Source organism: Scyliorhinus torazame, chromosome 13 (genome assembly GCF_047496885.1).
Source record: "Scyliorhinus torazame isolate Kashiwa2021f chromosome 13, sScyTor2.1, whole genome shotgun sequence".
Lineage (NCBI taxonomy): Eukaryota > Metazoa > Chordata > Chondrichthyes > Carcharhiniformes > Scyliorhinidae > Scyliorhinus > Scyliorhinus torazame.
The window spans coordinates 9,591,694-9,615,159 of NC_092719.1; the positions used below are offsets into that span (position 1 = coordinate 9,591,694).

The 23,466-nt window shown below is 44.0% G+C and overlaps 1 protein-coding gene across 1 annotated transcript in view; it reads right to left on the reverse strand.

The window, feature by feature from the left end:
- Positions 1–847: 847 nt before the first annotated feature.
- itih5 (inter-alpha-trypsin inhibitor heavy chain 5) overlaps positions 848–23,466 on the reverse strand; it is a 74,361-nt gene continuing 51,742 nt past the window's right edge. The window contains exons 10-13 of the mRNA XM_072471038.1: positions 22,851–22,904; positions 18,102–18,218; positions 16,383–16,760; positions 848–13,498 (exon numbers count right to left, since the gene is read on the reverse strand). Coding sequence (XP_072327139.1) covers positions 13,194–13,498; positions 16,383–16,760; positions 18,102–18,218; positions 22,851–22,904 — 854 coding nt within the window. The 3' untranslated portion in view covers positions 848–13,193. The remainder of the gene's footprint in view (positions 13,499–16,382; positions 16,761–18,101; positions 18,219–22,850; positions 22,905–23,466) is intronic.

The following is a 23,466-nucleotide window of genomic DNA, read 5'->3' on the forward strand; positions in this document are numbered from 1 at the left end:
CTCCAACCAGCCCCATCTGGTTTCAAAGCCTTCTCAAGCTGATGTCTTCCACAAAACCTTCGTCAAATTCTCCTACAAATACATCCTTACCCTGTGAACGTCCACGGGATGATTTTTCTACATTAAAGCCATTTTATTAATGCAAATGGTTCAGATCCCACACCAGAGACTTGGGCACAAATGCCTAGGCTGAGCCTGCAGTGCAGCTCTGCCAGATTGCGGCACTGCCAGATACGTAATTGTTCAGAAGAGACAGTAAACAGATGCCCTGTCGACTCTTTGAGGTGGAGGTAAGAGATCTCACAGGACTATTCCAGGAAGAGCAGGGGGGCTATTCCCCAGTGTCATGGTCAATGTTTATTCTTCAATCAAGGTCATAATGAACAGATAATTTGGCTATTGTCACATTGCTGTTTGTGGGAGCTCGTTGTGCAAAACTACTTCATTGGCTGTAAAGTGCTTTGGGACTTCCTCAGGTTGTGTAAAGCACTATGAAAACTGAAGTCTGTCTTTCTGACGCTCTTGTACTTGAGATATTTGGAGATGTTCAAGATCAGGGTGAGTGATGGCATTGCTGGTGACTGCAACCATTTTCTACTTTTGACATAGAGGTCAGTTAGAGAATATGTTAGTTAAAGACGGAGGACGCCTTGACTTTGGCTGAATACTTATCCCAAAGTTTCACCATTTCTGTCTTACGTTCTTCTTTCATTTGTATGGGCCAGGGTTTAGAAAACTCCAAAGTATATCATGGATGTTCACCTGACCAACAACTGTTTATCGATTTTGGTTACTATGAGCACAAGAGCCAGCCAATCAGATGTTATTCAACAGAGTTCTTAGGCGCTTTTAATCAAAAAAACAAGCTTTATTCTACGAATGTAGTTAACATTTGTAGAAACACACACAAGAATCTTTATCAACTACAAACATAAAGACCCCACACAGCTACAGTAACCTATGTATAACCCTTAATGAATTCCCCCTTAACTGTTCTAATTCAATAACAAAATCCAAGTAAAACCAGAAACACCTTTTCAAAGGTGTGGCCCAGCAGACGGCATTCTCACTGGTATAAAACTTGTTATTGACACTCTGTTCCCCTTTTCAAACAGCAGGTTTGAATTCCTGCCCGAAAGCAATTATCTCTTTTAAGTTATCAAGCAGTCTGGAAACAGCTTTTAAAATGAAGATAGAGAGACACTTCTTTCAGCCTGTGCAGTTCACAACCAGTCCAAAACTCAAAGTGCAAGTAAAACCCAGGGCCACAGCCCGGCTCCACCCACACAATGACATCCCTGAAGCCAGGTGAGAAGACACGGGACAGTCCCGTGACACAAGTTCCATAATATGTAGCTCATCCCTCTGATGAAATGCGATGAACAGAGAAGATGGCAGATCCGGCTGAAGATCTTGGTGAAAGGTTGACATTTCTCGGAAGGCCAATTTCACAATAGTGCAATCTGATTTGTTATGGGTCATGAAATGAGCCTGAAGCACAATTGTAGGCTTCCATTTCACTGTGGAGGAATATCCTACTCTGTCTCTTATACACTGGGGGCATCTGGTGATGGGATGAGGGGAAATGTTGATGGCTAGCACCATCACAATGATTCTACTTCTGTTTCTAATTTTAGGCACTTTGATGAGCATATACAGTGAGCTATGGTGTATGTTAAAAAAAAGTCTTCATCCCATAGTATCTATTGTGTTTTTTAAGGTAAGGAACAAAACAAAGAACAAAGAAAATTATAGCACAGGAACAGGCCCTTCAGCCCTCCCAGCCTGCGCCAATCCAGATCCTTTATCTAAACCTGTCGCCTATTTTCCGAGGATCTACTTCCCTCTGTTCCCCACCTATTCATCTGTCTAGATGCATCTTAAATGATGCCCGCCTCTACCACCTCCGCTGGCAAAGCGTTCCTGGCACCCACCACCTTCTGCGTAAAAAACTTTCCATGCACATCTCCCTTAAACTTTCTCCCTCTCACCTTGAAATCGTGACCCCTTGTAATTGACACCCCCACTCTTGGAAAAAGCTTGTTGCTATCCACCCTGTCCATACCTCTCATAATTTTGTAGACCTCCATCAGGTCCCCCCTCAACCTCCGTCTTTCCAACGAAAACAATCCTAATCTACTCAACCTTTCTTCATAGCTAGCACCCTCCATACCAGGCAACATCTTGGTGAACCTCCTCTGCACCCTCTCTAAAGCATCCACATCCTTCTGGTAATGTGGCGACCAGAACTGCACGCAGTATTCCAAATGTGGCCTAACCAAAGTCCTATACAACTGTAACATGATCTGCCGACTCTTGTCCTCCCCCGTCCGATGAAGGCAAGCATGCTGTGTGCCTTCTTGACCACTCTATCGACCTGCGTTGCCACCTCCAGGGTACAATGGACCTGAACTCCCAGATCTCTCTGTACATCAATTTTCCCCAGGACTCTTCCATTGACCGTATAGTCCGCTCTTGAATTGGATCTTCAAAGTGAGGGTTGACTATTTAGAAAACGAGCAGGAGGTACACAAACTGGGAAAGGTTTTACATTCAATTGAATTCCACCTTCTAGCTCTAGATCCGGGTTCAGTGTAAATCATCATTGAACCTCGGATATAGGTATGTTATTGAAAGCTTATAGAAGTTAGCACCATAATTGCGCTCAGTATACCACTTCAACGTCCCCCTGGAAACAAATTCTAAAACAATGGAAGAAATCTGTCAATGCACCCTTTTGGACTGTAACTGATAAGATTTAAAGCCTTCTTTGTTCAGATTAACAGCAGGGGAGGCAGTGGCGTAATGGTATTTGCTCTGGACTTATAAATCAGAAATCCAGGGTAAAGATCTGAGGGCCCTAGTTTGAATTCACTCAAAATCAAATGATGACCATGAAACCTTGGTCGATTGTTTTAAAAGCCCATCCAACTAGGGAAGGAAATCTGCCCTCCTTACCTGGTCTGGCCTACACGTGACTCCAGACCCATAGCAATGTGGTAGTCACTTAAATGCCCTCTGAAATTGGCGAATGAGCCACACAGCTCAAGGGCAACTCAGGATGGACAACAAATGCTGCCCTTGTTAGTGAGGCCCACATCCCATCATGAATGGGAGATTAAGTTCATAGATGAGTAAAGTTATACAATTTGAATGCAGAATGAGGAGGGGAAACATGAATTACATGAGCTAGATTTTACGGGCCACTGTGGTGACCCTCTTGCCTTGCCCGACAGCAACCAGCACAGTTAAAGTCATGGCTTCCAAGATGACCCAGGCCTCCTCCCACTTTGGGTAAAAATACTGGCAGAGGCGGGATGATGTCCTTAAGTAGCAATTCACTGGCTCTCAGCAGCCCCTCTTTTAATGCCAGGTCCCTCGATTAAACATTGAGTGCCTTTGGATGAGAGACACGTCTCCTGGGAACTTGCAAGCAACTCAGCATGGATTTCCTTATCGTGCTCCCCATACAGTGAACCTTCCACCTGCTGCTGGGTAGGTTGAAGCCATTAAGTGGGCATTATTTGCCAATTCAAGGCCTCCATTGGCTACGGGGTGCAAAAGCTGCCCTTGGGTCTTCCCGCAATAGACTCAATCAGGGTGGAGGCCGGTACGTAGGAATACAGCGGAGTCCCCACCTGCTACCTTATCCCCCTCACCTCCGCGAGTAGAACTGCAAGGGACAAGCATTATATCAATTTAATACAACTCTTTGTTAAAGTGATCGCCAAAGTAGTCACATTTAATGGTCAATACAAAGAATTTATGAGTATAGATTGAAAATACTTACCTACTGTCAAAATTTAACGATTACATAAAATTTGCTCCAAAACAGCAGTGGAGTTATCAAATAACAAAATATTGCCTGACGTGCACTGTCAAAATGTCTCGATGGACAGATAACTCAGGAAATCGCTCAAGTGTACAGTTTATGAGAATTCACTGAGCCATGTGAGTATTGAGAGGAGTGGGGAGAGAATTAATCTCTTACAGTTTTAGAATGCCTTCTTGTAGACCGAGGAAATGGCCAGAGATGGTTTAGTGCCGCCTTCCCAATCAAAGGTGGCAAAAGCGGGAAAGAGGGGCAATTAGGAAAGGAGATTTATCCCACATTGCACCAGTCAGATAGCAACTGATCCTCAAATCCCTTCCTGTTGAGGCAATTTTTGTCCAGACCCGATCTTCAAAGAATGATGATGTAGCTGGACTGGATTTTCTTTTGAGAAACCAGAACAGGAACCAACTCAGGTCAAAGGCATAATGGCTATCTGAGCTCATTCTTCTTCAGTTCCCCTAAGGCAGGGCCATCCCACAGGGCGACAATCTTCACCATGAATAGGGCAACGAGGAAAGTCCTGAAGCCACCCCAGTCAGAGTGGGGATCAAACTCCATATTGTTGCCAACAATTTTATTTAACACTGGCAACCAGCCAACAGGCTCACTAAGGCATCTAAGGTGCCCTTACAGTGCACACTTTTGCACGCATGTTGTAGTCTGGAGCTCTGGGTAATGATGGTAGAGGCTCCAATGTCCTTTCCATCACATGGCTGACCAGAAATCAAAGACTTCTCCCAATCTTGCCTTTGCCGTGTTTTGGAAGGATTTACAATAATAATAATCTTTATTAGTGTCGCAAATAGGCTTACATTAACACTGCAATGAAAAGTTGACACTCAACGTACTCGGACGCATTATGAACGCACCTTCCTCGGCCATCAAGTCTTGGAGTAGGATTTGACACAGGGCTTCTTGCTCAGGGGGTGGGGAACTACCCACTGCAACACAGGACCTCATGCCTGAGCTAGCTAACGTCAAGAAATGCTATTACTATTAAATCAGCAGATGTATAATATGGAAGGAAAGAGAAAATGCTGGAAAAGCTCAGCAGGTCTGGCAGCATCTGTAGGGAGAGAAAAGAGCTAACGTTTCGGGTTCCAGCATCCGCAGTAATTTGCTTTTATATTAAACGGAAGGGCTATTTTGAAAGCAATTGGTACTCGCAAGTACATAATTTGACTAAGTTTGATGAATAAAGATGAACCCTGTTAAATAATGGTGGAGAAAGGGCTGATTCTAGCTTGAGGGGGAGATGGTGGTGTTGTGGTAATGTCACTGAACTAGGCCCAGGCTAAAGCTTTGGGGATGTGGGTTCAAATTCCAGCACAGTGGCTGGTGGAATATGAATTTAATTTTAAAGCCTGGAATATAAAACTAGCCTCAGTAATGGTGACGCTGACAACTATCATCAGTCGTTGTAAAAGCCCATCTGGTTCGCTAATGCCCACCAGGGAAAGAAACCTGCCGCCCTTACCCGGTCTGGCCTACATGTGACTCCAGACCCACAGCCGTGTGGTTGACTCTCAACTGTCCTCTGAAATGGCCGAGCAAAGCATTGCCAATTAGGGGTAGGCATCAAAGGTTGGCCTTGCCACATCCTATGAAAGGATGAAAAAAAACCTCACTGACTCACAGATTTGACAAGCGCATCCACCCAAGACAAAATGAACTGAGTTGCACCTCTTGAACCCAACACCTGTAAAGATGGACCGACGCAGAATTCCACTGAGACTTGAACAACTCATGTTGAGCACTGCTAGCGGGGCAGCCTTGGACATCTGGTAGGTCGCAATGGTGCATGTAAGTAAGAACAATGGAAAGTGCATCAAATGCAATCCAATTAAAAAACCGGGCAATTATAAGGAGCACCGACTGAAGTTATAGCTGATGGCAGGTACCCATTCCTTGATTGCAAAGTAGTCTTTCTACATGTCAGTGCTTCTCAATTTAGTTGAGAACTGCTTCTCTGAATGTTTTGCCATATGTGTAAATGTCTGAATCAGATTTTGCTCTTTAGAAATTGATGCAAATGCTTTATAGATTCACTGATTTTACACAAGTGTATGACAAGTAAAAATTAACCTGCCAGACTGCTCCAACACGGCAAATAAAAGAGAAACATTGCAGTCAATCACTGGATTACAAAATATTGTGGATAGAGGGGACATTTTCCACTGCATGTTTGTCCATTGCTCCTTTATACATGTTGCCTTTAATAAGTAGGAATGTGTCTTGTAGAACATTTTTGTGGCATACGTTTCTGACAGCACATTCCAAGTTATTAAGCTGTTGTGTTCTTCCTGTAAAAAAAGTGACATTGAATGTGTCATGATATCCAGATCAGCATATCATGGTGCAATCACATACACACTGATGGACAGGCAGTTGGACCAACCAGCACACACATAATATCGCAACCAATCACCAGTGAGAGCACATGCACTATAAAACAGGGAACACCACAGTTGCCGCTCATTCTACCAGGAGATAGCTCAGAGCACAGAGCTCACAGTGTGCCACTCAGACATACACCATGTGCTGAGTGCCTCACAAAGATAGTGATAGGGCTGGGTCCACAGGTTAGCTGGTGAAGCACGTACCCAAGCCAGCAGTTAGTTGTTACCGTTGATTAGACAATAAGACAGAGTTGTACCATCTACAGTCGTGTTGGATCATTTGCGCATCAGAACACCCAACACGACAGAATGTTTTGATGAATCAAAAATACTTGAAAACGTAAAGATCGTCCCCTTATTGAAAAGGCCGGTGGAGAGCTGTATCAGCGTCTCCCATGCCAATGCTGAAGGCTGGCGTTAGGGAAGCTCAGCTGAAGTTAAGTCGAGTGATAAACAGGTGAAGACTGCCTTCGAAGAAGTTGACAATTGCCTGTCAAGCAGTAAAAACACTGACTGAGAAAAGATGTGCTGGAGCTCTTCATTGTAAGTGATCATAAAACCATCGAACCAAAAGATGTGGGAGCAGGAGTAGGCTATTCGGCCCACTGAGTCTGCTCCACCATTCAATGAGATCTTGACTGATCTGATGTGATAATCCTCCACCTTATCCCCCATAACCCTTACTAATTAAAAATCTCAGGCTTGAACTTATTTAGCAATCCAGCCTCTACAGCTCTCTGTGGTAAAGATTTCCACAGATTTATTACCCTCTGATAGAAGAAATTCTTCCTCATCTCTGTCGTAAACGGGTGACACCTAACTCGGAGATGATGCCCTCTGGTCTGTAAACAAAGAACAACAAAGAACAAAGAAAAGTTCAGCACAGGAACAGGCCCTTCGGCCCTCCAAGCCTGCGCCGACCATGCTGCCCGTCTAAACTAAAATCTTCTACACTTCCTGGGTCCGTATCCCTCTATTCCCATCCTATTCATGTATTTGTCAAGATGCCCCTTAAATGTCACTATCGTCCCTGCTTCCACCACCTCCTCCGGTAGTGAGTTCCAGGCACCCACTACCCTCTGCGTAAAAGACTTGCCTCGTACATCTCCTCTAAATCTTGCCCCTCGTGCCTTAAACCTATGCCCCCTAGTAATTGACCCCTCTATCCTGGGGAAAAGCCTCTGACTATCCACTCTGTCTATGCCCCTCTTAATTTTGTAGACCTCTATCAGGTCGCCCCTCAACCTCCGTCATGCCAGTGAGAACAAACCGAGTTTATTCAACCTCTCCTCATAGTTAATGCCCTCCATACCAGGCAACATCCTGGTAAATCTCTTCAGCACCCTCTCTAAAGCCGCCACATCCTTCTGGTAGTGTGGCAACCAGAATTGAACACGATACTCCAAGTGTGGCCAAACTAAGGTTCTATACAGCTGCAACATGACTTGCCAATTCTTATACTCAATGCCCCGGCCAATGAAGGCAAGCATGCCGTATGCCTTCTTGATACCTTCTCCACCTGTGTTGCCCCTTTCAGTGACCTGTGGAAGGCCCTTCCGTTTGAATCCCTTATTTCCCCTTCCTTTATTTTTGCCATTATCATTTTTGATGGACATGCATCTTTAAGTCAAGCAGAGAGAGACGGAGTAATTCAAGAAGTTGCAAAGTAGTATATGGTACTGCTAGATTCGGACTGCAAGATCCAGAATTCTAGGGACCCAAGAGATGGGGTGGAACTCAGTTCGATTGAATTGGCCAAATGGTCGTAATCTGCCAGGTAACAGGAGTCGATTGGATCCTGCCTGAGCCAGATGACTTCCAGAGACCGAAGGAAAGCAGAGTTTGAATCCAAGACACTCAGGGAAAATGACCTTCTCTCTCTCCCTCTCCCCAGAAAGGCTGTGAATTGCTGTATCACTGAAACGGCAGAGACCAGAATGAATCTACAGTGAAACCATTACACACTGGAAACAGAGGCCTGGATCTGAAAGCTTATTTTTAAGGAAGGTGTGCTTAAAGACAACCACCTGAAACAAAGACTCTTTTTCCTTTTCCTTTTTATTTTCACCCCACTCCTCCCCTCTATGTTTGACTGTATTTTGTGTGTGTGTGTGTGTAGAGGGTGGGGGCAAGTTAAAGTGGGGGATTAGAAAGAAGCAGATAGTTAATCAGTTGTTTTTGCTGCATATTTCATTTTAGGTCTTGTTAGAAATAAAAATTGTATTTAAACTTACAAACCTGGTGACTGTAATTATTGGGCAGCCAAGGGCCAAAGATTTGGGCAATGTTTCTAAGAATTATTGCTTAATTCAGTTGTGTTGCGACTCCGGGTCAAGAGAGGCCGGTATTGACCGCGTACTAGCCCAGGGTGTCGTAATAGGTCCTAGATCACCTGTAAGGGGAAACAACCTCTCAGTATCTATCAAGCCCCCTGGGAATCCTATATGTTTCAATAAGGTGGCCTCTTATTCTTCTAAACTCCAATGAGTATAGGCCCAAACTACTCCACCTCTCCTCAGAAGAAAATCCCTCCATACTCAGGATCAACCTCTTGAACCTTCTCTGGACTACCTCCAATGCCAATATATCTTTCCTTAGATGAGGGGACTGTATTAATCCAGGAGACACAAAGATAACGGTTAAACCAAATTTATTCCCGTTCCCATGGGAACTCATACTCCACGAAACCCACAGCGAGATCAATGAGTGATTCCTCATGATCCTCATGAGGTTTATCACAGGGAACAAAACTGCTCACAGTACTACAGGTGTGGTCTAACTCATATGAATATAAGAACATAAGAACTAGGAGCAGGAGTGGGCCATCTGGCCCCTCGAGCCTGCTCCACCATTCAATGAGATCGTGGCTGATCTTTTGTGCACTCAGCTCCACTTTCCGGCCCGAACACCATAACCCTTAATCCCTTTATTCTTCAAAAAACTATCCATCCTTATCTGAAAAACATTTAATGAAGGAGCCTCAACTGCTTCACTGGGCAAGGAATTCCATAGATTCACAACCCTTTGGGCGAAGAACTTCCTCCTAAACTCAGTCCTAAATCTACTTACCCTTATTTTGAGGCTATGCCCCCTAGTTCTGCTTTCACCCGCCAGTGGAAACAACCTGCCCGCATCTAGCCTATCTATTCCCTTCATAATTTTATATGTTTCTATAAGATCCTCCCACATCCTTCTAAATTCCAATGAGTATAGTCCCAGTCTACTCAACCTCACCTCATAATCCAACCCCCTCAATTCTGGGATTAACCTAGTGAATCTCCTCTGCACACCCTCCAGCACCCTATTCACATCTTGGATGGTTTAGTAAGACTTCCCTATTTTATAATGCACACCATTTGAAATAAAGGCCGACATTCCATTTGCCGTCCCTATTATCTGCTGAATTCGCATGCTAGCTTCTTATGACTGATGCATGAAGACCCCCAAATCCCTCTGTGCCTCAGCTTTCTGCAGTCTTTCTCCATTTAAATAATATTCAGCTCCTTTATTTTTCCTACTGAAGTGCACAACATCACATTTTCCTACATTATATTCAATCTGCCTAAGTTTTTGTCCATTCACTTAACCTGCCTATGTTCCCCTGTAGACTTGTTGGGCTGGATTTTCCACATCGAGTTCTGCAGTGGCAGAGGATGACTCACCAGTTGCCAGCGGTCGGACCTTCTGCGTCCGCTGTTGTCAACGGAGTTAAACGTACCCTTTGCTGCCATGAAACCCGTGGTGGGAATGCACCATCAGCAGGACCATAAGATCCCACCAGCGTGAATGGCGAGAAAACCCAGCCCAATGTGTCATCCTCACCACTTGCCTACCTTTGCGTCACCAGCAAACTTGGCAATATTGCCTTCACTTCCCTCGTCCAAGCCATTAATACATATTGTAAATAGCTGTGGCCTCAGCACTGATCCTTGTGGAATTCCACTAGTTACAGGTTGTAATCCTTAAAATGTCTTCTTATTTCAACTCTCTTCGTGTGAGTGGAATTTTCCAGCCATTGCACAGAGTGCTGGATGAGCGAGAAAGGCATTTTGAAGCTTGTTGGTTTCAGAGTTGCCTTTCTAGCCAGTTCAAGTAGCACTCTGTGCAATTTCAAAGTGCTGACAAGGATCACACAGCCAGCTTGGCGGAAGGACTGTTGGGGGCCTAATCTTGCCGGCAAAGCTGGGATTCAGATATCGGGGCACCTCTTTTAAAAGGGGCCTCAGTCTCAAAGCATTCTAAATCTCCAGTCCCCTCCACCGCCATGTGGGCAGAGTCAACCCCCCTCCAGCATTGCCCCCCCACTACTCAATGGGATCCAATAGACTGTGTTTCTATTGTGCTTAGAGAGGGCTGCTGCATGAAGAATAAATAGTAGTAGAAGGAGAGTTGCTTAGCAACAGAAGGCTTTGTTCTTAGTTTTAACTGGAAGCCAGAGCAGTTGGAGCCAGGTCACTAAGGAATGAATAGCTCTCAACTCTGCCAGGAGAAAATGGACAGGAAAAGAGAGTTGTAAAGATGCAGTCTGCCGAAGAAACAAGATTCAGTCCAGTTAACCAGGGAATTGGGATAGAGTGTCAAAAATTCTGGAGTTAAGTGAACAGCGGTCAAGGTATTTTTTCAGAAGAATTCCAGGAATATTAAACAAAGTGTTCTGAGTTAAAGAAATGAAAATGAAAAATGAAAATCGCTTATTGTCACAAGTAGGCTTCAATGAAGTTACTGTGAAAAGCTGCTAGTCGCCACATTCCGGCGCCTGTTCAGGGAGGCTGGTACGGGAATTGAACCATGCTGCTGGCCTGCTTTAAAAGCCAGCTATTTAGCCCAGTGTACTAAACCAGCCCCTGGTTTAGACACTAGATTTAAAGTGGGACAGCAGACTTCAGAGGTAGATGTAAAATTCATGGCATTTTACTACAGTCTGGAATTGAGAGTTAAGGCAATTGTGATCAGTTTACACAGCAGTCAAGACAAAGGAACCCTAAAGGGGTTGGTGTTAAATCCTGGACTGGATTATTCACTGTTAAAAGTGGAGCTAAAGTTTTGTTGAAAGTGTCATTTTGTAAAGACCGGACTGGATTTCAGAATGCAACCCGCCAAGGGAAAGCATTATTATAAGAGAAGATTTTAAAGCTTGTTTTTTGGAGTGGAGTTTGGAAGCTCTCATATGACAATTACCGGGGGGGATTCCAAGGAGAAATCCACAGACACTAACATAGGTTCAGAGCAGAATGTGTGCATTTGATCACAGTCATCCTGTGTGTTTAAAAGGGACTTTGTGTGTTAGCGAAACCTTGTAGCTTAAGATGTACTTTGTAATTCAAGTTCTTCTTAAAATATATGTGTTTTTGTCAGGCTAAGGTTGGACTTGGTCTTGTATAATAATCCAACATTTCATGTTTAATAAATGTTTTTTTCTTGTGATTAAAACTAATTAGCAGTACTGTGACACTTTTTCTCCACATTTTATTAAAAAATCATAAAATGTAAGGTCTTTTGAGCCACGGTTCCATTCTGGGATCTTCCCATCCAGTTATAGCATCAACTCTGATTGTGACATAAGGTCACAGCATCATCACCACACCTCAAGACTGAAGTCTAAAATTCTTCAGTATTTCCTTATCAGTCAATTCACTGACGCTATACTAGTGGCCTCACATCCGAATGACTCCTTTGTGTTTGGATGATTAGAACTAGATTCAAGGTGATAGTTTGATCAGAGCGTTCTGCGGCATTCCTCTAACTTGCACGATATTGCTTTTACGACATATATACCAGCCTCATCGTCTTTTGACAGATCAATTTCACTAAATCAGTGCAGAGCTACCATTCAAATCTGCTCTCGGTTACTCTTGAACCATTTTCCATACATGCTATGGAGGTAACGCCTGCTGTGTGTCTGAAACATTCTCCCAATGGTAGTCTTGTAGGGCAGTCAATGAACTGTATTTTCTAATCTATAAACTTTAGAAATTGCAATTAGCAATTTAAGCAGGTGAACATTTACTGCACCTACAAGGGTTTCTTCTGCCCATGAAGTTATTCAAAATGGCTCAACACCCTGCATTAAAATAGCAATTGGGGGAAGTTTTGTTTACAATTTAGAGTACCCAATTCATTTTTTCCAATTAAGGGGAATTTAGCGTGGCCAATCCACCTACCCTGCACCTCTTTGGGTTGTGGGGGCAAAACCCACGCAAACATGGGGAAAATGTGCAACTTCACACAGTGACCCAGAGCCGGGATCGAATCTGGGACCTCGGCGCCGTGAGGCAGCATTGCTAACCCTTGCGCCACCGTGCTGCCCTTATCAGAGGAAGGTTATATTCACGTGTTAAAGAGTCTGTCCTGGATATCAGCAAATCTAATTGCTAGACATACATTTTACTGCATGTTATCGACATCTTCTAACCCTTACACAAGTCTTGTTGATCTTTCATTTCAAGGTCACTTGTCTGTTGCTTTATTTTGGACATCCAGTTGGAAGGTTAGACAGAAAGAGGAAGTCTAGTTTTATGTTTCTGGAAAATGTCACCGATGGAAGTGTGTGATTCAGCCCAGTCTGGCTCTAAATGGCAGACAACTGGGGGAAGGGGACACGTTGATGAGTGGGTTCAAACTCATCGTTCAGAGCGGGCTGGCTATTTTGCCAAAAGCCGCAAAGCAAATTCCTTTCAGGAGGGTTCCTGAAGACAAACGGTTCCCTCATTTGCAAAACGATTCTTTGGACTGTGACTTCAAAAATCTTGGCGACAGACTGAGCTTTTAAAATGTTTTCCATCCAAGGGAATCTCAGGAGAACATCTGGAGTGGAGTCTTACAAACGACGTGGTTACCAAAAAAACAAAGCATGACATTTGTAATTGTGCAAAAGCCAACTAAAATATCGCAGTTGCAAAAGCTTTCAAAGAAAAGGTGGTGAAAAAAATGGACGTTATATTCTATTCCACCCATTGAAGTTAAAGTTGATTTGCACTGCTAGTGCTTGTCTCAAAGAGATTTGACACCAGATAATCTTTGTAAGTTCCATCAATCAGATTAATGGCATTGTTTTTGGCAAACCAGCAGTCGACCTGTTGCTGCCCATTGTAAATCCGTCTCTGCTTTCTCACCACAGGCACGAGTCGATCTTTAATATTTAACATGATCACCGACCCTAGGGACTTCCCATTTCCTTCGGCCTGAGTTTGATTTTGCTGTCTTGCTGATCCACTTGCCTTTACAGCTGTTTCAGAGATTTGTACCTCGCTGTACAAGAACTGTCCTGCAGGAGAAATATTGTCACAGTAATGTCAGCTACTGAAATTAAACATGGAACAATACACAGACTTTAAAAAGCAGGATTGGAGATAGGAGATCAATGTTTCACGGTAAATACAAAGAATTAGTGAAAGGCATAGAACGGCGCGCAGATTTTGAAAGGCAGTGGGAATTATGCTTTATTCAATTTTCTCCCTTCTTTTTCCGATTGGCGTTCCCAAATTGTGCTCTGTCTTTAACAGAGGTCGGCTGTGATTAGTGTGTGAAGCCTGGAAATCTTTGGAAAGGGCTTCCTGATTGAAAGCCAACTCACCCTGTTGACTGTGTAGAACTCTGGAGTGTAACTTACCTCCTTTTCGTTACTGTTTACATGGTGTATCGTTAGCTATTAGCTTACGTGACTCAAGCAATCTCTCCTCCCACATGGAATCCTAGGGATGTGTACAAGCCACGTTTCTGTGTGCCACAGTTGTCCGTGGGAATAAAATAAAACATTGAGTCTGTCCGCTGGGCTCTGGTGATATATTATACATTATTTTCTTCAATTACACATGTATTTATAAACTTCAGGCATAAACTCGAGACATTACAGTGAGGAAATATAAGCCCCCATGATTAATGCATTATATGACCCGCTTGAACATTTCCTTCGCACCAATCCTGCTGCGGAATTCTACGCGCTGTAGTATGGTAGCACAGCGTTATGTTACCAGACCAGTAATCCAGGGACCTGGGCTAATGATCCAGTAATATGAGTTCAATCGTACTATGGCAGCTGGGGAATGTTGATTTGACCTGGAATGAAAATCTAGCATCCGTAATGGTGACCATTAAACTACTGGAATGTTGCAAATGCCCAATTTGTTCACTACCATCCTTTTAGGGAAGAGAAACTGCTGTCCTTACTCAGAGAGATTATACATGACTCCCGACCCACAGCAATACAGCTGACTCGTCATTCCCCTCTGAAATGGTCAAGCAAACTGCTTAGCTGTGTGTGAGAAGGCAGTTCACCGTCACCTTCTCAAGGGCAGTTGTTGGTTTTGTACCTTCACCTACACCTTCTACCCCCTTTGAAAAATAGGATTGGCAGGGTAATTATCATGCACACTCCTGCCATGGCGAACAAGTCCTGGAGTGGGATTTGAACGCAGAGCTTCAACTTCAGAGGCAGGGGCCCTTGCTTTAAAATGCATAAATCAACTCCCCCTTGCATGAAAAGGGTTCAGCGTTAGAATTCTCTAGATTGTTTGATCATCATAAAGACTTCTAGCCTTTTCCTGAATTATGCCTAAACTCACAGGAACACAGCGTTGATTTTGGTCCTCCAGCCAAACTATTAACAGTTGGTCGACCTGAGCAAGAAGTCCAACACGCTGCTTAATTATCACAGCTGACAACTTAGGAGCCGAACCCTTAACCTGTTCCTGCTTGTCTTTCACAATGGTCACGCTAGTTGCCCAGGGGATATCCAAAGCTCGACCAATTTCAGTGTGCGTCTCACCTATTTCAGACTTTCTTACTGTTTCAGTAACTGATCCGCGCTTCTTAAAAGACGAAACATCGCTTGCACCAGATTTGCACTTTTCTGCCATTATTGTGTTGGAAAAATGAAGGCACCAATTGCTGCAAAAGTGCATTAAACAGTAATTGAACGTCGGCGCACATGTTTGAACACCGCTGACCTGGCACTGTGCGGTCAAAATCGACATGGAAAGTCGAAACAGGGTGTCAGTGTACAAATGTTGTTCATCATCACTCGAACATTGAAAAGTCAATGACTACTTGTAATCCAGCGGCTTGCTGGGTCGTTCCAGGACCGATTAAGGATCAACCACACGGCTATAGGTGTGGAGTCACTTCTTGGTCAGACCAGGAAAGCAAATTTCTCTCCGTAAAGAACATGAGTGAAGTGGGATGCTTTAGGATCAATACAATAGTTTCACTGTCACCGTTGCTGATTCTAGCTTTTGATTCCCGGTATTTAATTAATTGAATTTAAATTCTTCCAGCTGTGGTGATGGGATTGAAACACTGGATCATTCGACCAAGTTACTCGCTTATTGGTCCAGGAACATCATGACTATATTACCATAGTCCCATAATATATAAACTTATTTTGTTAAGATCGTCAGTGTATGATGTAACCTGTAATGTGTCATGTGAGATTACCTTTAAGAAAGGGGTGTTTATAAATGGGTATGTATATAAATATCTGTAGTGAGGGTACCTTTAAGAAATGGGTGTTTACTACTACAGTGATGTCAGAGAGTGGGTGGAGCTGGGCTGTCTGTCAGCTTTTTACTTTCGTTTTTGAGCAGGCTGCAGGGTGTGTTTTAGTTTTGTTTTCAGTGTTGGAGCTGAAGCCAGACCAAGCAGGTGTACTGCTGTTCTCTCTGCCATCAAAAGACTATCTCTTGATCATTTGGTGAATTCAGAATTATAAATGTTTTCAGTAGTGACTTTAACCTGATGTGCTTCTGATAAAGGTTTTGTTTTTAAGTCGTATGGATGTTAAAAAGGAAAGCTTAAAGGTTTACTTAGTATTGTAGTCTTTGGGGGTTGTATTTGAATTAATGGTTGTGAAGATGTTCATTGTATGTTTTAAAAAGGTTAACTTGAGTTCATAGAATAAACATTGTTTTGCTTTAAAAAATACTTTTCCATTTCTGCTGGACCACACCTGTAGAGTGGGCCGTGTGCTCCCCATACCACGATCTAGGAAAAGTTGTGGGTCAGGTGAACTCCATGATACACTTTGGGGTTCTCTAAACCCTGGGCCATAACAAATGGCATAGCTTAAGAAACTTTGTTAGGTTCAATTAAAAAAAATATCATGACATCACACACCAGCACTATATATTATTTGAAAAGAACAGGCATTTTACCTAAGAGTCCATGAGCATTGGAGGAGAGTCCCTTGCTGTTGAGAATGTAGAATCCCAGGTGATCTCTTTGATAGGGTGCAGGATTCTTATATTGATGGAGCAGGATGACAAAGGAGATGAACTCCTGTATCGTCACAGTGACCTTGGATTTGGCAGTCACGGAAACCACTAAACCTTCAATCTCCACCTCTATGGTTTTATCACATGACAAGATAAATCTATCTCGGCCGTCAAAGACGACCTTGTGAGGTGTGATTTCAATATAGGAGCGGGAGGGTTTACTGGCAATGATGGTAATGGTGCTGAAGTAGGTGCGCTGCTTCTTATGTCCATTGGGAGGCGCTGGAGCTCCAATCAACTGCCCATTAATTGTCACTCCTGCCAACAACACAAGATATTATCATTGTGAGACATCTCAACATTAAAATCATTACCATGCTGAAAGGACTCCTGCAAATCACATTCTCTTTTGAAATCACTTATCACGATGGCTCGAGGCAAAGCAACAAACAACAAATCATTTTGCCTTTGGTTGGTTGTGGAAGGCAGACAAGCCTTTTTCTAGCCAGTAACCACAAAGCTAGAGTGATTAAGTTCGTTTTAGATCCAGTGGCATTTATGTTTAGTCATCCCTGAAGTCTGGCAAAAGTAGCTATATCATATGTCACTCAAGTGTTCTTCCTGATAAGTAAACTTCAAGATTTGGTGCTTTGATAGTGGAGATGACTGATACATTTCTCACAACGATGGGGAATTGTTCATCGTGTATGACCCCGATTTTCCGCAATGCTTGCCCCAAATTCCTGTTTAGTCCATCTCTGTGAGTTCCACCAATCTCAGAGAGAGATCAGAAAAGTCCGATGGAAATCCAGGGCCTATATATTTAAAGGGATCTGGGGCAGGATTCTCCGTCCCGCCAGCGCCGTTTTCCGCTGTGGCGCGCGCGTCCGCCGGCAGAGGGATTCTTCATTCCCGCAGCTGGCCAATGGGGTCTCCCATGTGGCCACCCCCACGCCGTTGGGAAACCCATGGGTGTGGGTGCACTGCCGGCGAAGCGGACGATTCTGCCGACGGAGAATCCCGCAAATCTTCCTCCCAAATGTCACTCAATACAATATAATAATCTTTTTATTAAGAATAATATTTTTATTAGCATCCCAATAGGCTTACATAACACTGCAATGAGGTTGCTGTGAAAACCCCCTCGTCGCCACATTCCAGCGCCTGTTCAGGTACACAGGGGGAGAATTCAGAATGTCCAATTCACCTAACAAGCACGTCTTTCGGGACTTGTGGGAGGAAACCGGAGCACCTGGAGGAAACCCACGCAGACATGGGGAGAACGTGCAGACTCCTCACAGACAGTGACCCAAGCCGGGAATCGAACCTGGGTCCCTGGCGCCGTGAAGCTGCACGTGCTGTGTGCATGTGTGAATGTACATGCATGCATGCGGACCTGCGTGTCTGTGTGAGCATGTGTGTATTTGTTACTGTGAAAATCCCCCGGTCACCACACTCTGGCGCCTGTTCAGTACACGGAAGGAGAATTCAGAATGTCCAATTCACCTAACAGCACGTCTTTCGGGACTTGTGGGAGGAAACCGGAGTAAACCCATGGTAGGCCAAAAGGTCTCATTGTGCGCTGGATGATTCTGTGATTCTCATCTTGACGACCGATAAGTAATAAAGCTTTTAAAACCTTTTCAGTTTGCTCCTTACCTGAACTCTCTTGATCGGACACGAGTCTGAGTATGTTACCTGGCTCACCGTCGATGTTAAAGCATACGGACATCTTGCTCAAAGGAAAATCAACAACAAAATGAGGATCTCCATCAGCTGGATAGCAAACAAATGGTACAGTTTAATCAAATATTCTTTGAATCTCTACACTGCAGAAGGAGGCCATTTGGCCCATCGAGTGTGCACCGACCCTCTGAAAGAACACTTTACCAACACCCAATCCTCTGCCCTATCCCCGTAACCCCACCTAACTGTTGGACACTAAGAGTCAATTTAGCGTGGCCAATCCACGTAACCTGCACATCTTTGGATTGTGGGAGGAAACTGGAGCATCCGGAGGAAATCCACGCAAACTCCACACAGTCACCCGAGGCCAGAATTGAACCCGGGTCCCTGGCGCTGTGAGGTAGCAGTGCTAACGACTGTGCCAGCGACATAAAATTGGTAAATACATTAAACAGGTTTGTAGCAATAGTACCTTCATTTTGCTTGTTTGCAATTGTTAGTAACCACTTTTTAAAAAAGGGAAGTATGTATCACAACCAGTAATTTCTCAAAGTTGCAAAAAAATGAGTTCCTGGGAGGCATGTTTCCAGGCGATCGGAGGGGAGGGGCCGGCGGGGGGGGGCAGAAAAAAATTGCAAAATGCAAATGGACATGTTCCCACCACCTCCATCCTCCAAGGACAGGATGCACACAGACTCGGCAACTAGTCTGTAAGTGGCAGAAAGTCAATTAAGGTAATTATTGAGGCAATTAGCGAGCATTTCTAAATGGTTGTGCTATATTACCTGGAGCACATGGGACCCCCATTGTATCTGCAGCCCGTCAATCCACAGGATGCGAGAGCAGAAAACAGGAGCTGGAAGGACAAAAAGATTCCCATGCAGTGGTCGCCTTAAAGGACCAAGTTGGAAATCCTCGGGACTTTGGAGGCAAATCCCTGCAATTGTTTGCCTGTTGCGTCCAGGCCGATCCACCGGACATTGTTTGGTTTGAGGAGTTAGCTGCCAGTCCCAGCAAACATGTGGCAGCATTGCGTCCCTGGTGTGCTGTCTTTTCCTCTCCCGTTCACCCCAGCAGCAGACAGGATCTGCCGGCCTCCCTTCACAATGGGCTCTCTGACTGACCCTCCCGCATTCTCAGGACACCTGCCATCTCTAATTGGTGATTCTCCAGGAGGCAGCTTCTTCATTTGCCCTCCCCTCAGAAGTTCCTACCTTTAAATTTATTTATTTTTTCCAATTGAGGGGCAATTTAGTGGCCAATCCACCTAACCTGCACATCTTTGGATTGTGGGGGTGAAACCCACGCAGACATTGGGAGAATGTGCAAACTCCACACGGACAGTGACCCAGGGCCGGGATTCAAACCTGAGTCCTTAGCGCCGCAGTGCCAGTGCTATCCACTGCTCCACGTGCCGCCCAGAAGTTCATACCTGACGGTCCACCACGCACATGCTTGGGTCCCTGAGCACCTGGTCAAGACAGCCTGATTTTGGGTTCATACCTCAAACAGGAAAATTCAGCCCCATGCGTGTTTCTAAATTCAGGCAAATGTGGCGATCTTTTTGCATATAGCAAGATCCCCCCCATGGACCAATAAGATGAACGGCTGCTTAATTTGCCTTTAGTGGCATCAGCTGAGGTAGGAATTTGGTAAAAACAATGTCCTGTTCTTTTTGTTGGTACAACGTAGCTGCCTACATGGAGGTCTTGAAGCACAGTGATAGTATCCCTACCTGTGGACCAGAAGTTCGTAGTTCAAGTCCACCGTCAGGACTTGCTGCCCACAGAAAGCATGTTCATAACGAGGTCCAATGAGCTCATAATCAGCTTGGGAATCCTTCCACCACCTTCCTCACTATTTCCCAGCCGGGGAAAAGAAGTGTGTGTGTGAATACGGATTTTTTTTTTTAATGCCTAAATATGTGAAGCAGACCCCATTAATCCAGGTGGTCTGGAGAGAGGAATGACCTTCTGCGAGAGGGAATCCGTTTTACAATTGGAAAAACAAATCATCAATTCCCTCAGCTATCCCTTCCTTCTCTAACCTGAAGAGTTTTAACAATCCAGCATTAGTGTCATCTAATTGCTATTTCCTGATGAGTCCTCTCTCCTGTTTTCCTGCTACCTTTATGACCTTCCTCTGCGTTTCTCAAATGAAATCAAGACTTGAACAAAACAGCAATTTTAAAGTATTTTTAGCTTTTGTGATCACATGCAGTTACATTTAGAATATTATTTGTACCACAGATATATCTGAAATTGATTCAATGTCAGGCAAGTCAAGCCAGAGAATGGAACCATCATCTGTCCAAATGAGGGAGAGGTGATCGAGAATAAAATGACAGAAGATTAAAATAATTAAGAAATCTAAGATTGGGTTTTGGAATAACATGCTTTCACCCGAGCTCACTGACTAGAAGGGTTCACATCCTCGTGCTGTGAACATGTAATCGGGCAGCCTTTTGAGGATATATCAAGGAAAGGCCAGAACCAAAGCAGAGATGAATGCAGAAAGTCACACACAGCCTCTCACACAGGCCCTCCAGCAGTCAACTGCGGAATGTCTTCAGCACACACATGCAAGGAGCTCCCTAGATTATATCAAATTTATTGAAAATGTTACGATGCATTCACTTGCATCTTTAGCAGCGTTTAATTCAAATATTTTCCTTCAATCCCCCCACCTCCCTCTTTTGGAGGGGATGGAAGCTTGCCTCCCACTCAGCTGCCCCTTGCCTTCAGTGGAATGCCATGACGTCACCAGTAATGTCCCATTCTCCATCCTCATTGAATCCCCCTCCCTCCAAGGCAAAAGTCAAATGTCACGGGCTGAATTCTCCGTTATTGGGACTGTGTCCCCATGCCGGCATCAAAACTGTGGAGTTTCACGCCAGAAAGACGGGCATGAAAGGCCGACATATCCAAGCCCTGCAGGGGCCTAGCAGGGACCCGGTGTAGATCTCGCAGTTTTTGATACAGATATGGGTACCCACATTTCCGGGTTGAAGGCCGCACATGTGCATGGTGGCGGCCTCCAGTGACTGCACCGTGCTCCATGGCGGACTCGGATCGCGGAGCTGGACCCAGAAAATAAACCCCCCCCCCCCCCCCCCGGTCGCCCGGCCCTGACCGCCCGCACAAACACTGCCCGGCCGAATATGAGGCTCCCCCTGTCCTCCGATCGGCCCGCCACCGACCAGGGCGACGGTGGACTGAGTCCGCAGCCGCCACACTAGATTCCCGACTGGCTTGACCACATTAACTCCACGCCGTCAGGACTTCGGCCGGTCGGGGGCGGAGCGGGCTCCAGTAATGGCCCCAGGTGGGTGCTGGGTGGCGCGGCGTACTCTCCGAGTTTTCCGGGGCCGCAGAATCGGGGAACCGGCGCCGGTCCCAATTCCGTGCGGGGAAATGGATTCTCCGCCCCCGCCCTGGCTGCGATTTTGGCGTTGGCGTGCGGAGAATCCAGCTCCACATCTTTCAAACTAGCTTCAGTGCCCCGAATTCTTCAACCTTAGGCTGACTGTATTTGAAGCCACAATCTCTGTTTCACAGCTTCTGTTCACACCAACACTCCCACACCAAAAATGATTTGGTAACAGTATAAAATAGATCATATATAATACCAAATTATACTAAAAAAAAACTTTGGGTAAAGTTTGCAAATGCAGCTTTGAAGATATTGGGCTGGACTCTTCCGTCCCGCCCGCCGCAAGGTCATCAAGGGGCAATATGCGGACAATGGAAAAGTCCATTGAGCTCGGTGGGGTTCCCCGGTCACCAGGCAGGCGGGGCCAGAGAATCTTGCCCATTGACCTTCTAATAAACAGGCCAACATCATTAATGTACAAATATTTAATACATATGGACAATTGTTCTGTCCAGTGTTTTAATAGATGTGTCAGCTTGTACACTGTTATATTATTTTATTATATTGTACACTGTTATATTATTTTATTATATTGTACGCTGTTATATTATTTTATTATATTGTACGCTGTTATATTATTTTATTATGTTGTACGCTGTTATATTATTTTATTATATTGTACGCTGTTATATTATTTTATTATATTGTACGCTGTTATATTATTTTATTATATTGTACGCTGTTATATTATTTTATTATGTTGTACGCTGTTATATTATTTTATTATATTGTACGCTGTTATATTATTTTATATTGTACGCTGTTATATTATTTTATTATATTGTACGCTGTTATATTATTTTATTATATTGTACGCTGTTATATTATTTTGTTCTCTTGTACACTGTTATATTATTTTATTATATTGTACACTGTTATATTATTTTACTATATTGGGCACTGTTATATTCAATTTAAATGGCAAGCAATGGGAATTCATAAGAATCCATTCAATATCCCAATATACACACCATCATTTCAGGATTTATATCATCAACTGTTATCTGTTGGAGCAAGAAGCCGTTCTCTAAGCGGAAAGGGTCCTTTTTGTAATTTCTGATTTTTTTCTTTCAGATCTTAATAATTCTGTACAGTCGATCAGTCAAACTGTAGCGGGTCGGTGCCCCTGACAATGCACCTCTAGTTGAATTTAAACAGGCAGATCCTGTGTAATTAGCAGTTTGGTGTAACCATGACTGTAATTTCTGGTCCTGACTGAGACTCGAAGCAGTTATTCAAAATAACCAGTTGAGGGCCTTTGGTGAAGCAGCTCAAAGCTGAAGCACTTACCTGAAGTTTTTGAAACTACTACCGTTTTCTTTCTCTCTTGTAAGGAAGTGCTGTCTGGACAAAGAAATGTCAATGATAAACCAATTGTTGAGCTTAATTGTACCCGAATAACATCTTGCAATTAACTGGACTATACCTTCTGATGAATACTTCAAATGGTTACTTAAAATGTTAGCATGCTTGGAATTGATATTTAACTCTTTAGGTACTGACTTTCTGAGGCACTCTGAGCCAGTATTTTCGGCGTTTTCGATTTCCCTCTGGAAGATCAGTGGAATTTATGAAAAATCAGTGTACATAGCTACTTATGTTATCTTTCTGGAGTTTGTACTGACCTTCCATTGAAGGAATCCTTTCTGCCGAATGATCATGCAATATGGGTTGTGGTGTGTACTCCAGTTATTGTATTTTCTTAAAAGATATGTGAAGGCTATAACTTGCATGGTGCACCCTTCGTGTCCCTACAGGTTTGTCAATAGTGGCTCAAAGTCTCTGCCTCAATCAACTATTCCAATTTTTCGACGAAGAGCAGAAGATTGGAGAGAGTGAGAACCAAGTCAGGATTCTTCCAATATACAATGGCTAACTTTACTGGTAAAGTTCAAGTAGAATTGTG